At 31.7% G+C, this 13,645-nt stretch overlaps 1 protein-coding gene and 1 long non-coding RNA gene across 2 annotated transcripts in view; both read right to left on the reverse strand.

Annotated features, from left to right (window-relative positions):
- The window catches only part of LOC114330318 (DNA-directed RNA polymerases I, II, and III subunit RPABC3), a 295,889-nt gene extending 287,722 nt beyond the window's left edge, over positions 1-8,167 (reverse strand). The window contains exon 1 of the mRNA XM_028279642.2: positions 7,981-8,167. Within this exon, the coding sequence (XP_028135443.1) occupies positions 7,981-8,053 (73 nt within the window). The 5' untranslated portion in view covers positions 8,054-8,167. The remainder of the gene's footprint in view (positions 1-7,980) is intronic.
- Positions 1,755-7,867, reverse strand: LOC126887084 (uncharacterized). The gene is made up of 2 exons (XR_007698953.1): positions 7,331-7,867; positions 1,755-1,915 (listed from the first exon to the last, which is right to left on the reverse strand). It is a non-coding gene; the product is annotated as an uncharacterized LOC126887084 (long non-coding RNA).
- Positions 8,168-13,645: the final 5,478 nt, after the last annotated feature.

Consider the following 13,645-nt stretch of genomic DNA (forward strand, 5'->3'; position numbering starts at 1 on the left):
TATAAGGGAGCAAACTTAAACAGTTCCTTATTTCTGTTATGTTTTTGAAGTTATACTTCTTTATGAGCATATGAGGGTGAATTTTAATAGGATTAAAACCTTTGATCCCGGCGCAGTCGCATTACAACTTTGTTCTGATTGGATGTTCAAATGACATGACAAAAATTATCCAATATGGCAGCTGTGGCACAGCTATGGGACTGTGGTTTGGTTATGTATGGTTGTTGCGTTTTAAAATTTGTAGGAAGAGAAACAACAAACAAAAAGTTAGTTAATGGTTATACTGCCTTTTTAAATAGTTTTCATATTATATTTTTGGACTTATTAACATAGAAGAGATGATTGTTGCATGTCAATGTGAAAGCCCATCAAACTGTGACTAGTATGAGTGCCGCAAAATTACTGATAAAAAACCTATTAACTCGAAACCGTAGAGAACTGTGGATAACAACAATCAACCGGGACGATCTACGATCTCGCTTATTCAAAGCTAAAGGATCTTACACTGGTAAGTGTTTTAAAAATAGTAGATCAAATTTTGTTATGATATTGTCAAATTGAGAAACGTCAAAATATTTAATGTTGTTCTGAAGCTATTTCCTTGTGGCATTTTTATAATTACGTATTTTTTATGGTATATATGGTATAGTCAAAATATTTATATTTCATTTATTAACATTAATATTAATAATACAACTTGCGCCATTTGAAAAATGTGGTTTAAAAGATTTTTATTATAATTTTGTGTCTTTGGATTTGTCTTCCTTGGGCGTAAAATAATAAAACATCTATTTTTATATTTCACTTGTCACCGTGATGTGTAAATATGTATATCTGACACGTTAATAGTATGTGCCTTGATGGTCTTGTTGGTAGAGTATTAGACAAGAAATTGAGAATTCGCAAGGTTGCGGGTTCAATTCCCGGACGATTCATACTTTTTTCGTTTTTTTTTTTAATATTTGGCATTGTTAAGTTTGGTTAAATTTTGGTAATTATTGTTATTTTTTTGTATTGTAACTGTTAAGTAGGTATATTTATTTCGTTGAAATTATATTATAATAGAAGTATAACTTCTTACGTGCGTACAAAGTACACACACATTCTTTTTTTTGTACTATATGGAACTAACTTGAAAGTATTTTTTCAATTACATGTAATTAATGGAATTTATTTATATTAATTTTTTTTCTCATTGCTATTTATAGTGCAATTATTACCAATAATAAATTTGCCAAATTTCACATTTATAACTTAAATATAATAATAATGAAAAAATAGCTGTAATTTTGGAAACCAGAATCTTTAAACGTCATTTCCAAAAAATCTACTTTTTTGAATTGTGCCTCTATATTACTGAGGGTGCGCATGTTTTAAATTATGTTCTGTTGTGATTTATAACATTTTTTTCGAATTTAAATTTTTATGCAAGTTCCCTATGAAGCAAGTGTAAGTTTAAAACAAATATGAAATTATAGAAATACTTTTTCTCTGAAACTATGGCAGTGGTACAATTTGCCTACTGTGCAAAAAACTCATTAATATAAGAAAACTAATACCTCTAGGGGACCTCAAAAGCACACTCATATGTCTTGATGGTGTTAATATGCATAAAAGGTACATGACATAATAGAACTGTAGAATAAGAGAGGCAACAAAGCCAATTGAGTATTTTTGTCCTCACTTCCACACCAAACGCTAAACTTAGTGTCTGCCTAGGTCTTTTTTATGGCAGATTCTTCTTCTTCTTCTTCCTTTTTTTTTGGGTTTCGATTTTTTTTTAATCATTTACCCAGTACATGTTATTGGTTATGCGCGTCTTGCTCAAGGCAATGCACAACCAGGTGTCCTGTCAACTTCAGATCTATTTTTTTTTTGGTCCTATGTGGTCCTTGTCCTTCTTGTTTTTGTTTTTCTGTAGATAGAGGGGGAAAAGTGTTACAACATTTAAGGTTAACTTAAGACTTTTCTCGTTTGGGGGTAGCTTCCAAACATTTTCACATAGGTTTAGGGCTGGCTACCTTCGGTTAGGATTAAGGATTTTAAGGATACCAATATAATTTTTGACATTTTAGGAGATTCCCTGTATTTTCTGAAGTATTTATTTATTGTTATTGTTATTATTATTATTTTTTGAAAATTCTATAGATCTACTTGAAAAAATTTGATAAATTTATTGATTATCTTAATAACTTTATTCGAGGGTTTATATAAAATGCTCTGTAAAGATATTGGACTGTCTATTCCAGCTTTTATTAGTTCTAGATACAAATCCATATCTTTATGTTTATTTATGGGGCACTCAAAGATGATGTGTACCAATGTTCCCATAGTACCGCATTCGCATATCGGTGTTTCCGTTTTGCCTATTTTGTGGAGATAACAAGGAGTTTTGCAATGTCCACTTCGTAAACGATTAAGGTTAGTAATATTGTTCCTACCCAAATATCCACATTTGTTATACCAAGGTTTTATAGGGAAACTATCCTGCAGTCCATAATAGTCCGGATATTTACCTTTAATTTGGGAATACCAGTTATTGTAAAATTGAGTCAAGATGTTCTTTTTTGTAACACAAAAGATATCTGTGCTGATGTTTTTTACATCATATGGTACTCTTAATTCTCTCCCAATATTGGCCAAGCTATCTGCCACCTCGTTGCCTTTAATCCCCTGATGTCCCGGTACCCATTCTAATCCTATTGAAAATCCCATATTATTTGCATCTACCAGTAGTTTTTTGGTCATTATAGTTACATAATCCATTTGGTCCCATTTGTGACTAGATATTTTGGATAAGGCACTTTTTGAATCTACAAAGATCACTGCTTTCATGATTTCCTTTTCAATACATACCGACATGGCTTTGTATACCGCTATTATTTCAGTTGTGCAGATTTGTGTGTAGTTATGGAGTCGTGACGAATATTTATAATTGATGCTTGGGATGTAAATTCCAAATCCCGATTGATTTGTTTGTGGGTCTATTGATCCATCTGTATATACGTGGGTATGATTATTATATATTCCACCATATTTAGCTATGAACCTTTCGTTCGATTCAATTTCATATTTTTCAAATTCTAGACTTTTAATTGTAATGGGGTATAGAAGAGTTTTTCTTTCTACCTCATATATCGGATTGATTTTATATCTAATTATGTTTTTTGTTTTTTTGAGTATATTTGTATATGCTAGTGAGTAATCTGGTATGACCTTGTTCCTCCAGAATCTATTGTTTGCATTTATTGCTTCGTTTAGCTTATTTAGACTCTTTACTATGATATTGTTTTTTTCCGGCATTTGTTTGAGTATATATTTATGTGCTAGTATCTCCCTTCTAACTTGTAACGTTGTTACTGAACATTCTGCTTGCAATATTAAGATGGGTGTAGAACGTAGACAACCCGTTACGATTCTCAAGGCAACATTCTGTACTTGTTCCAACCTCATCATCAAACTTTTACTGCAGGGGTTTAAAAGATTGGCTGCGTAATCTAAATGAGATCTAACTATTCCTTTGTATAAACTCAAAAGAATGTTCGGGTCAGCTCCCCATTTTGTACCACAAATTGCTCTCATGACATTTATTCCTTTGTTTGCTTTAGTTATCATGTCGTTAATTTGAATTGTCATATTCAAATTGCACTGTAAATGAAATCCCAGATACTTTATTTCATTTTTCCATGGAATTTCCATATTTTGATATATCAAATGTGGGAAGTTATAAGCCTGACTTCTTTTTCTAAATATTATTGCTTTTGATTTGTGTGCTGAAATTTTAAAGTTGTGTTTCTCAAACCACTCCTGTAAATTTATTATATGGGTATTTAAGGAATTAATTAGCTTGTATATATCAGATCCTTGCACCAGAATTACAAAATCATCTGCATATTGAAAACACTCCATCTCATGGTTTATTAAATCATGTAGGGATCTAGTATAGAGATTAAATAATATTGGACTGAGTGGAGACCCTTGAGGCAATCCAGTGGATGCTTGCATTGGGCCTAATATATTATTTGATTTGTCTTTAACGTAGATATTTCTGTTGAGCAAAAATTGCAAGATCAAGTTTGCATAAGTTATTGGGATGTCATACTTTAATAAGTATTTATATAGCAAATATATATTGACTGTATCATATGCCCTACTGATATCCAAAAAAATTCCAATTGTATTTAAATTTTTACTAAATCCAGTTCTAATATAATTAATTGTTAAAGCTAAGTTATCGTTGCACCCTTTGTTTCTTCTGAAACCTAACTGCTTAGGGCTTAGTATCGATTTTTTTTCCGTTATTTGTTCTATTCTTAATTTAATTATATTTTGCAAAATTTTGCCTACACATGACTCTAGAGCTATGTTTCTATAATTATCCTCACATAAAGGGTCTCTATTGGGTTTTAAAAAGGGAATGACAAGGGTGTTTTTCCATTCTTGTGGAAAACCTGTGTTTCTTTTAACTATTTGATTAAATATTTTTGACAATGCATCTAGCGCCACCAGGGGAAGTCTGTTTATCATGCTATATGTTACAAGATCTAAGCCAGTAGCCTTATCCTTTTTATTTATGGCACTTATTATTTCTTGCCTTGAAATGTCCTCCACATCCTCGTTAGTTAGGGTAACCGTGAACTCAGGATCTGTTATGTCAATTGCCAAATTATTTAATATGTTCTGAGCTATGTTTTTGTTGGGAAGTTTAGCAGGGATTACAGCATTTTGATATGTGGAGAATAGCTTAACTGTTCGCCATATTTCAGATAGAGGAGTGTCCCTTGTCAATCCATTGCAAAAGCTTTTGAAGCTATTTCTTTTTTTTGTTTTAAATATTTTTTTACTGTATGCAAATATTTTTTTGATTTCAATATAATTTTCATTGCTTGCTTCTTCCTTATATTTTTTAATTTTTTCTTTTCTTGTTTTTATTAAATTAGAGCATTCCTTATCCCACCAGGGAGGGCTTTTCTTTTTTCTTATAGATTTTTCTGTTTTCAAGAGAGGTATTTCCTCATCACTCACCATTTCCATAATTTGTGTAAATGAATTATAGTCTTCACACCCATTCTTCATCAAGTCTTCCATTTTTGAAGCATAATTCTCCCAATTGACATTCTTTGTATTTCTTTTATGACTTTTTTGTGTTACTATATTTTCATTTACAATTGCGATTTTGCAAGAAGTTGGAAAATGATCACTGCCTCCAGAATCCTCTAACACATCCCATTGGCATATATTTGCAATTTCCGAGGAAATTAGTGTTAGGTCTACCGCTGAGGCATTCTGTCCAGGTAGGGTAATCCGCGTGGGTCTCCCATCATTGCAGCAAACTAGATCCAAATCCTCTAAGGATTCAGCAATTATTCTTCCATTAACATTAACAGACACTTGACTTCCCCAAAGTGCATTATGTGCATTCATATCCCCCATTAAAATTTTATTTCCCCTGATTTTATTTATGCGTCCAACCCAACTATTTAAATTTATTTTTGCCCTAGGATGGATATAAATGTTAATAACTGTAATGTCCCAATCTATTATTTTTATTGCTAAAATTTGAATTTTACTAACATTATTATTATACCTATATACTATTTTGTGATCCAGACTATTATGAACCACAGTAGCTAGGCCACCATAACCATCCCCTCGATCCAACCTATGTATTTCATATCCTCTTAGATAGAAGTGATGATTATTTTTTAGCCAAGTTTCATTTAATAGAATTAATTTGGGTCTATGTTCGCTTATGAAATATTTCAGACTGTTATAGTTACTGCTTAAACTTTTTATGTTCCATTGGATAATAAGTGGATTCTTGATATCCATCTAAATCTAGCAACTTTTGATTCGATGAGCTTTCATGTATAAATAGCTGGTTCAAGTAATTGATTATATGTTCCTTATGTTTCCAATCTAGTTTTTTTAATATCGCATTCAGTGTTTTTTCTGTGTCCCTCTCTAGTTGCTCTGTACGGGAACATCCAGGAGTCTCATTGTTTACTGCACGAGCTCTCTCTTCGCTTCTCCCATTTGGAGATAATAAATATTGATTGTGTACTTCTTTATTGTATGTCTTATTTGTTTCATTAGCCTTTCTTTTATTTTTGTTTGAGTTATTCTCAATTTTTCTACTAAACAGGTGTTCAGGGTTACTCTTTACATTTTCTATCCATCGCATATTGATGGGAATTGTCTCTAAATTATTTGTTTGAGTTTTATGTAATGTTGGGAATTCCTCCTGGCTCATTCTGAATATATTATTCTCTTGCGATTTTCTAGTAGAAACATAAGGAAATCTCTCGCATGCCTCGTAGTATGAAAGATTGTCCAGAGACATGACAGCCTTAATATTCCGCTGTCTCACATACTCTGGACACTCCTCATAGGTACTTATATGAAAGCTGCTATTACAATGTAAACATTTCATCGAACAGTCCCCTTCATGTATTTTTTCCGCGCAGTTTTTGCATTTTTCTCCCCCTCTACAAAGATTTTTTGTGTGTCCAAAAAGAAAACACCGATAACATTGAACCACTGGTATCATGTATGGTTTTACCCTAAAAGGGATCCCATATATATTCACTTCCTTCGGGATTACTTTTCCCGAAAAGGTAAATGCGACCGTTTCTGTATCAATATATTTCTCCGTGTCATATTTAGACTTCCGTTTAAATCGTCTTATTTCTAGTACTTTAATGTTGGCCGAAGCCAATCCCGAAAATTTGATTAGATCTGCATCCGATATACTAGTATCTACATTATTAACGACTCCCCTACATGTTACGTTATTTGCCGGAATAAACAATTCATATCCATCATTTCTGACCACGTCATTTAAAACAAATTTATTAGCATCCTCCCATTTCTTGAAAGCAACGCTAATTCGGTTTTTTCCTTTTTTGCTAAGTTTAAGTACATTCTCGATTTTTTTGTCATTTATGTATTTTGCTAATTTCAAAAAACTATAATTACCGACGTTATCGCCTTTTGACTCCATAAATACCTCAAAGGGACCGGTATCAGTGTACTGATAATAGAAATGTTTTTTTCCTTTTTTTATTTCATTGTTATTATTAGTGATTGAATTAGCATTGCTATCAAGTAATGGTGTATTATTTAAACTACTATTCTTTTCAGTGTTTTCTATATTATCTAACATCTCCTCATCACCGGGGGGGTTAGCCCCCCCGGTAGTATCCCCCATAATTAACCGTGTAATGCAAAGCTGTCTCTTTTTTACCTAACTAGATAATGTATAATTTATTTTATTCAAAGAAAGTACAGGAAATTTAGGAATTCAACAGATAGGAAATTTGTTAGTTACCTCTATTATGTAGTTCCTATTTTGTTTTTGCCGCCTGCGTTTTTTTTGAATTATCACTTCCACACTGAACTGTCACACAACCGAACGTTACGAAAGCTCATACAGAAGTCCAATCAAAAAATTATTTGAAATTTACTTCTTATGGCAGATTCAACCATATTAAATTTTAACTCAATATGTCTACCCTTTAGGTTAATTGTTACCCATGGTGAAAACAACAAAGATTTTAACACATTTATCAGCCCTTCAAAAGATTTAAGATTTGGACAACATTATGAAATGTTTCTTGGAAAGAAGTAACATTTTGTAAAATAAGAACTGTACGGTAATAGGTATACACAAATCAAAGATATTTTTTCTTTTAGTACTGTAATTACGCAGTAATTAATGCCATTTTAACAGAAAAGTTAATTCTATGCAGCAATCAATAACAAGATATTTTTAACTTGTAAACACTATGAGGTGAGGGTGAGACTATGTATTCTCTTAACCTTTGTGTTCTTAACAACAATAAAAGTATGTATACTTTTTGTACAGAAAAGTATTCTAAAATTATAATTACGACTTTCAAAAATATTTTGAAAAATTCTTGTTCTAGAATACTGCATAACATAACCTGTAAATGCGCATAAAAGCTGCTGAAGACTTACCTCTGTCGAATTTTTTACCTTCTGGGTCGATATCTTTTACATTAAATATATCTTCAAACAATACACCGGCCATTTTTCACTATTTTTCCGAAATTAATAAAATATTAGTCTATAAAATTTAAAAACACCAAAACACGAGAAAACAATATATTTGACAGTTGTCAGATTCTTCTTTTTAGTCAACTGTGATTTGAACTTCTTGGTCTTGGTTATTTAAGTTCGGATTCGAAAAATATAATTAAACAATTTGTACCGTAAATAATTTTACAAGTCGCAATTAGATAAGAAATTAAACATTTAGCAGAACTAATTAAATAAAAAAGTAATACAATCACACAATCCTTAATATCCATTAAGAATTGTCTCTGAGCTGGCAAATAAACAGCCTAATTTTTGAATGTTTATTGATGTTGATGCAGTTTTTCAAAAAAGGCTTTTTGAAGATCGACAAAACCGAAATATAGTTTATCATTTAGTCCATGTGGTGAGACCGCTCCCGTCTGAAAAAATTTCTGATTCGGTTTCTTTGTGGATTCATATTCAAAAATGTCCCCTTTAAACAAATCTGAAGGGTGCCGGGCGGAATTTTTGGGCAGAAATTGTTTAAACAATTTTTTTAAACAAATACAAAACATCATGTTTTTTTGCTCTGGAACATATATTTTTAGATTTTTTGACTCAATCTAAACAAGAAAGGTATCTTGTAATTTTTCTCAGAAATTGATAGTTTTGGAGTTATAGGCGTTTTAAAATCTGAAAAATGCGAAAATACGCATTTTCGAGGCTTAAAAACTCATATTTAAATTAGTATTTTTGAGATTGCCGGATACTTAGATTGAAGACTAAACATTCAGCTTTAAGATTCTGAAGAGTGATCGCGTCTAACTTTAATTTATACCGTTGTTTTTTAATTGTTAAATATGCGTGTTTATCCGATTTGTTTGCCGGTGCGGCGCGCTCCATTTCAAAAATCTCCTATTTTCCTCCGAAAAATATTTTTTCTAGATTCTTTGTGATATTCTAAATAAAATAAGTTTCTTGCCATTTTTCTCAAAAGTTAATAGTTTTTAAGTTATAAGCGATTTAAAATCTGAAAAATGACAAAAAAACGCATTTTCGGATTTTAAATCGTTTATAACTTTAAAACTATTAACTTTTAGAATTTAGAATGTCCCAAAGAATCTAGAAAAAATATTTTTCGGAGGAAAATAGGAGATTTTTTAAATGGAGCGCGCCGCACCGGCAAAAAATCGGATAAAGACGCATATTTAACAATTAAAAAATAACGGTATAAATTAAAGTTAGACACGATCCGTCTTCAGAATCTTGAAGCTGAATGTTCAGTCTTCAATCTAAGTATCAGGCAACCTCAAAAATACTAATTTAAATATGAGTTCTTAAGCCTCGAAAATGCGTATTTTCGCATTTTTCCGATTTTAAATCGCCTATAACTCGAAAACTATCAATTTCTGAGAAAATTTACAAGATACCTTTCTTGTTCAGAATGACCCACAAAACTTAAAAATATATGTTTCGGAGCAAAAAACGTGATCTTTTGTATTTGTTTAAAAAAATTGTTTTAACAATTTCTGCCAAAAAATTCCGCCCGGCACCCTTCAGATTTGTTTAAATTTAAAAGGGACATTTTTGAATAGGAATCCACAAAGAAACCGAATCAGAAATTTTTCCAGACGGGAGCGGTCTCACCACATGGACTAATTGTAATATAGTGCTTTCTCGGATAGCTGTCGTATAGCGAATATTAAATATGTTGTACTCCTTCCTGGTCTGAAGCTGCATTGATTACCAAATATATGTTTTGTCAACCTATCTTCATCTTTTTTCGAGAATAGGGAACTTGCACATTTTTTTTATTACATAATAATGTTCAGTGTTGTTTAAAAATGAGATTTCCAAAATTTCACGCTTCAAAAACTCGTAATAACTTAGAAATACAAATTTAAAGTCTTCTGCGGTATAAAATAGTTCAAACAACCCGTGACGTCACATAGTTTTATTATATTTAGGGCCGGTTGTTCGAACGCTAATCAATAATGATCATTATCAAATATTTAATTACTGTCACCAAAACTGTCAATGTCAACTTTGTTTGGGTTGCTGAAAAAATAATTAATTACAATTATGAGATTTATTATTAATTATGTTAATAATTATTGTTATATTAATTGATAATAGACTCCACAGACTTTTTAACAACCCAAACAAAGTTGACATTGACAGTAATTAATTATTTGATAATGATCATTGTTGATTAGCGTTCGAACAACCGGCCCTTATAGTTATGATTATGGTTATATTTAGGTATATCCTTCTTCTCCTTCTTTAGTTTATTGGCCTCCACCTACTTGGGTATTTGGCCAGCTCATCGTCGCGCAATAAGGGAAAAATATTTATATTCTAATGACATTTATCGTATGTCATTGTAATAATATATACAAGTTTGTTGAGATTGGAGTTTGATACAGTTTTTGAAGGAAAGGAAAAAAGGTTTACTATGAAAAATAAAACCCTTTTGTGAAATTACAAGTTTTCTATGAATATTTCAAACGATCAAAAACACCTGTGACGTCACATGACTGTATTTTCTACAATAAAGATCTTATAGGGCTTTTCATTCACAGTCATTTGTTTCGAGCTTCTGTCATGTGTCACATAATATTAATATATCTACGTCATACGTTATTGGCATATACCAATTATACAAACCAAAGACGTGTATGACGTAGATATATTAATATTATGTGACACATGACAGAAGCTCGAAACAAATGAGAATCGATGAAAAGCCCTATACACATAGATTTGGCCAACTCCGAAAAATAGCGTAACGCGGAGCAGTTTTAGTCGGTGGTCTATCTATCTCTCTCTATCGGAGCTTAACTTTCTCTCTCTAGCATATGATGGCCGCCGCCTCTATGTTTCTGTCGTTCCGTTACTCCTACCTCTTAGTAGATACGCTCACACTCGCACGACAGACAAAGATAGCTAGACCACCGTACTTGATATCGACGTTACACCCCGATGCATTGAGTGGCATATCCCTAGCCAAGTCTATTCTCTTTACATGTCTCTGATTTTCTACTGACGTTTATAATAGCTTCGTTCGCGGTAACAATCCTGGACAAGTCCAGGACTAGTTACGAATTCTCTTAGTACTCGGGTTGTACGCAAGCGCGGTTCAGAATCAGTTCAGGATTGATTTACACCGCGAACGAATTTAGAACTAGTCCTAACACTATCATAACCTAGTTTTTATGTATTCTTTTTCTCATGATCATCTTTCAGTGCGTCACAGTTTTTCGATTTCTCTCTAACGCATTAAATTGTATGTGACAGAAAAAAAGGCACGTCTGTGAATACTTTGGTAATTATTCTAGTTTGGTGATTATTCTAGTTGTCAATAGATGGCGCCATAATCAAAAAAGAATTATTTATTAAATAAAATAATACTATTATCAATATAATCTGTACAATTTATAAGACTATACAAATAAAAGAAAATACCATTTTATAAATGCAATAGACACAATTGATTTGGTTTTATTCCAAATTGAAAATAAAATTTGACAACTGTCAGATTTAACTAAAATGTCACGTTAGAATAAATGTCATAAATGTGTATTATCACGGACTTACCTTTTTTTCTATAATTTGTGACGCACTGAAAAATGTTCATGAAAAGGAGAATATCCATCTTATTTTGACGAATTTGTTATTTTAATTCAGATTTGCGTGAACATTTTACTAGATCAGATCAACCAGATATATGTTTATAGTATGAATAGGCATGGTTTAATAAAATATTTTATTGTTATACGTTATACGTTTTAGTGGCTTTAATAAGCTACAAGACCATAATATTAAAACATTCTCCAAATATTTTTTCTAAGAAAAAAATTTGTTCTATTATACTGGATAACTGGTACCTATTGTATAATTTTTATTAATTACGTGGAGTATTTTTAATATTTCTAATACCTACATATTTTAATATTAAAGTCCATATTAGGGATTGTTTATTAATATTATATTAGGGTATCCTCGTCTAATAAAGATTTCATAGATATACACCCGATATACCTACCTATGTTATTTTATTCATTTTTTAAGTAGTACATTTTACATTACATTGGTTATTTTTGTATCACAAATAAAATAAATAATGAACTTTAAAGAGACACACAGTATTTAGTACATTATACCTTCATATTAAAAAAATGTTTTATTTGTTTACGATCATATTAAACTGTAAAAATTATACATCAAAGTATATAAAAAAGATTTTATTGACAATCACAATCAATAAATTTCTAAACATTTGAGTTAAACCACAGTATTAAAAATAAATGAAAATGAAATAAACACAGAATGAAAAGCAAACACCGCTACAAATCAGGTGTTTAGCACAAAACAATATAGAAATGTTTGTAAGTATTTTGAAATTCCTACTGCGCATATTCGGACTCCGAGTTCGCTTCAGATACCAAGGATCGGTTGGACTGGTTCCGAACTCGTAGTTCGGTTACCGCGAACGACAAATCTGACAAAATCCCGGACTAGCAGTTCAGAACTCGATTACCGCGAACGCTCTTTTTTAAAGTGCGCATGCGAAGTAATCCTGGACTAGTACGGAATCGTTACCGCGAACGATACTAATGTCTTAATGGGTGCAATTTGTTGGTGCAGAATGTAAACATATAACCGGATGACGTCATGACGCGTTTGGGGCTGGCTGGTATAATTTGAATTTGTAATCGTCTTTAGGGGCCAAACGAAAGACAAAAAAAACTTTTTATCTTTGATACATGTTTTAAATTATGTTCTGTTGTGATTTATAACATTTTTTTCGAATTTAAAATTTTATGCAAGTTCCCTATTATTATCTCATATACATACTTTGCACACTACTCTTAGAATATATACGCCTCTGTAAATTTGAGCATTTCTTTTTATCTCCTTTCTTGCATAAAGGGAGGATGTTCCCAATGCAACAGTGGTGCACCCAGGGGGGTTTTTGGGGCTAAAAAGGGCATATAAAAATATACAAAAAATAGTAGGAAAATGTAACTTTTCTTTCACAAACAATAATTTCGGTGCCGAAGCTAACCCAACCCCCCCCCCCTCCCCCCGCCCCAAGAGGAAAATTTGCCACTGCAATGCTGGCAATGCATAGTATCGACTATTTAATGGGAATGAAACTTTCAATGAAAATACGTTTATTTGGATATACGTTTAGATTTCCACTTCGAAATTTCCCAAGATATATTTATATTTCATTATATTGAAATGTTCTTACTAAATTTATTATTAATTTTATTTTAATTTAAACACCTAATTTATTAGTCTTTGTTTTAATTTATCACTAGTTATACTAAAACGTAATTTATATCTACTATTATTATTTACAATTTATTTTCGACAATATAAAACGCGCACACTTAACATCAGAATAATGAATGAATGTTTACAATTTGATCTTATATTCAAGTAATCGCCGACTGCTGAACAATATTCTAGATCGGACCGGACCTGGAACAAATAGAATAAATCGAATTGAATACATTCAACAAAATGACGTCTAAACCGGCCTCAAGTCTTTTCTGGATATATAAGTGGTCAGAACCAATTCTCGGCTGCTTCGATT

The sequence above is a fragment of the Diabrotica virgifera genome, chromosome 6, assembly GCF_917563875.1.
Source record: "Diabrotica virgifera virgifera chromosome 6, PGI_DIABVI_V3a".
NCBI lineage: Eukaryota > Metazoa > Arthropoda > Insecta > Coleoptera > Chrysomelidae > Diabrotica > Diabrotica virgifera.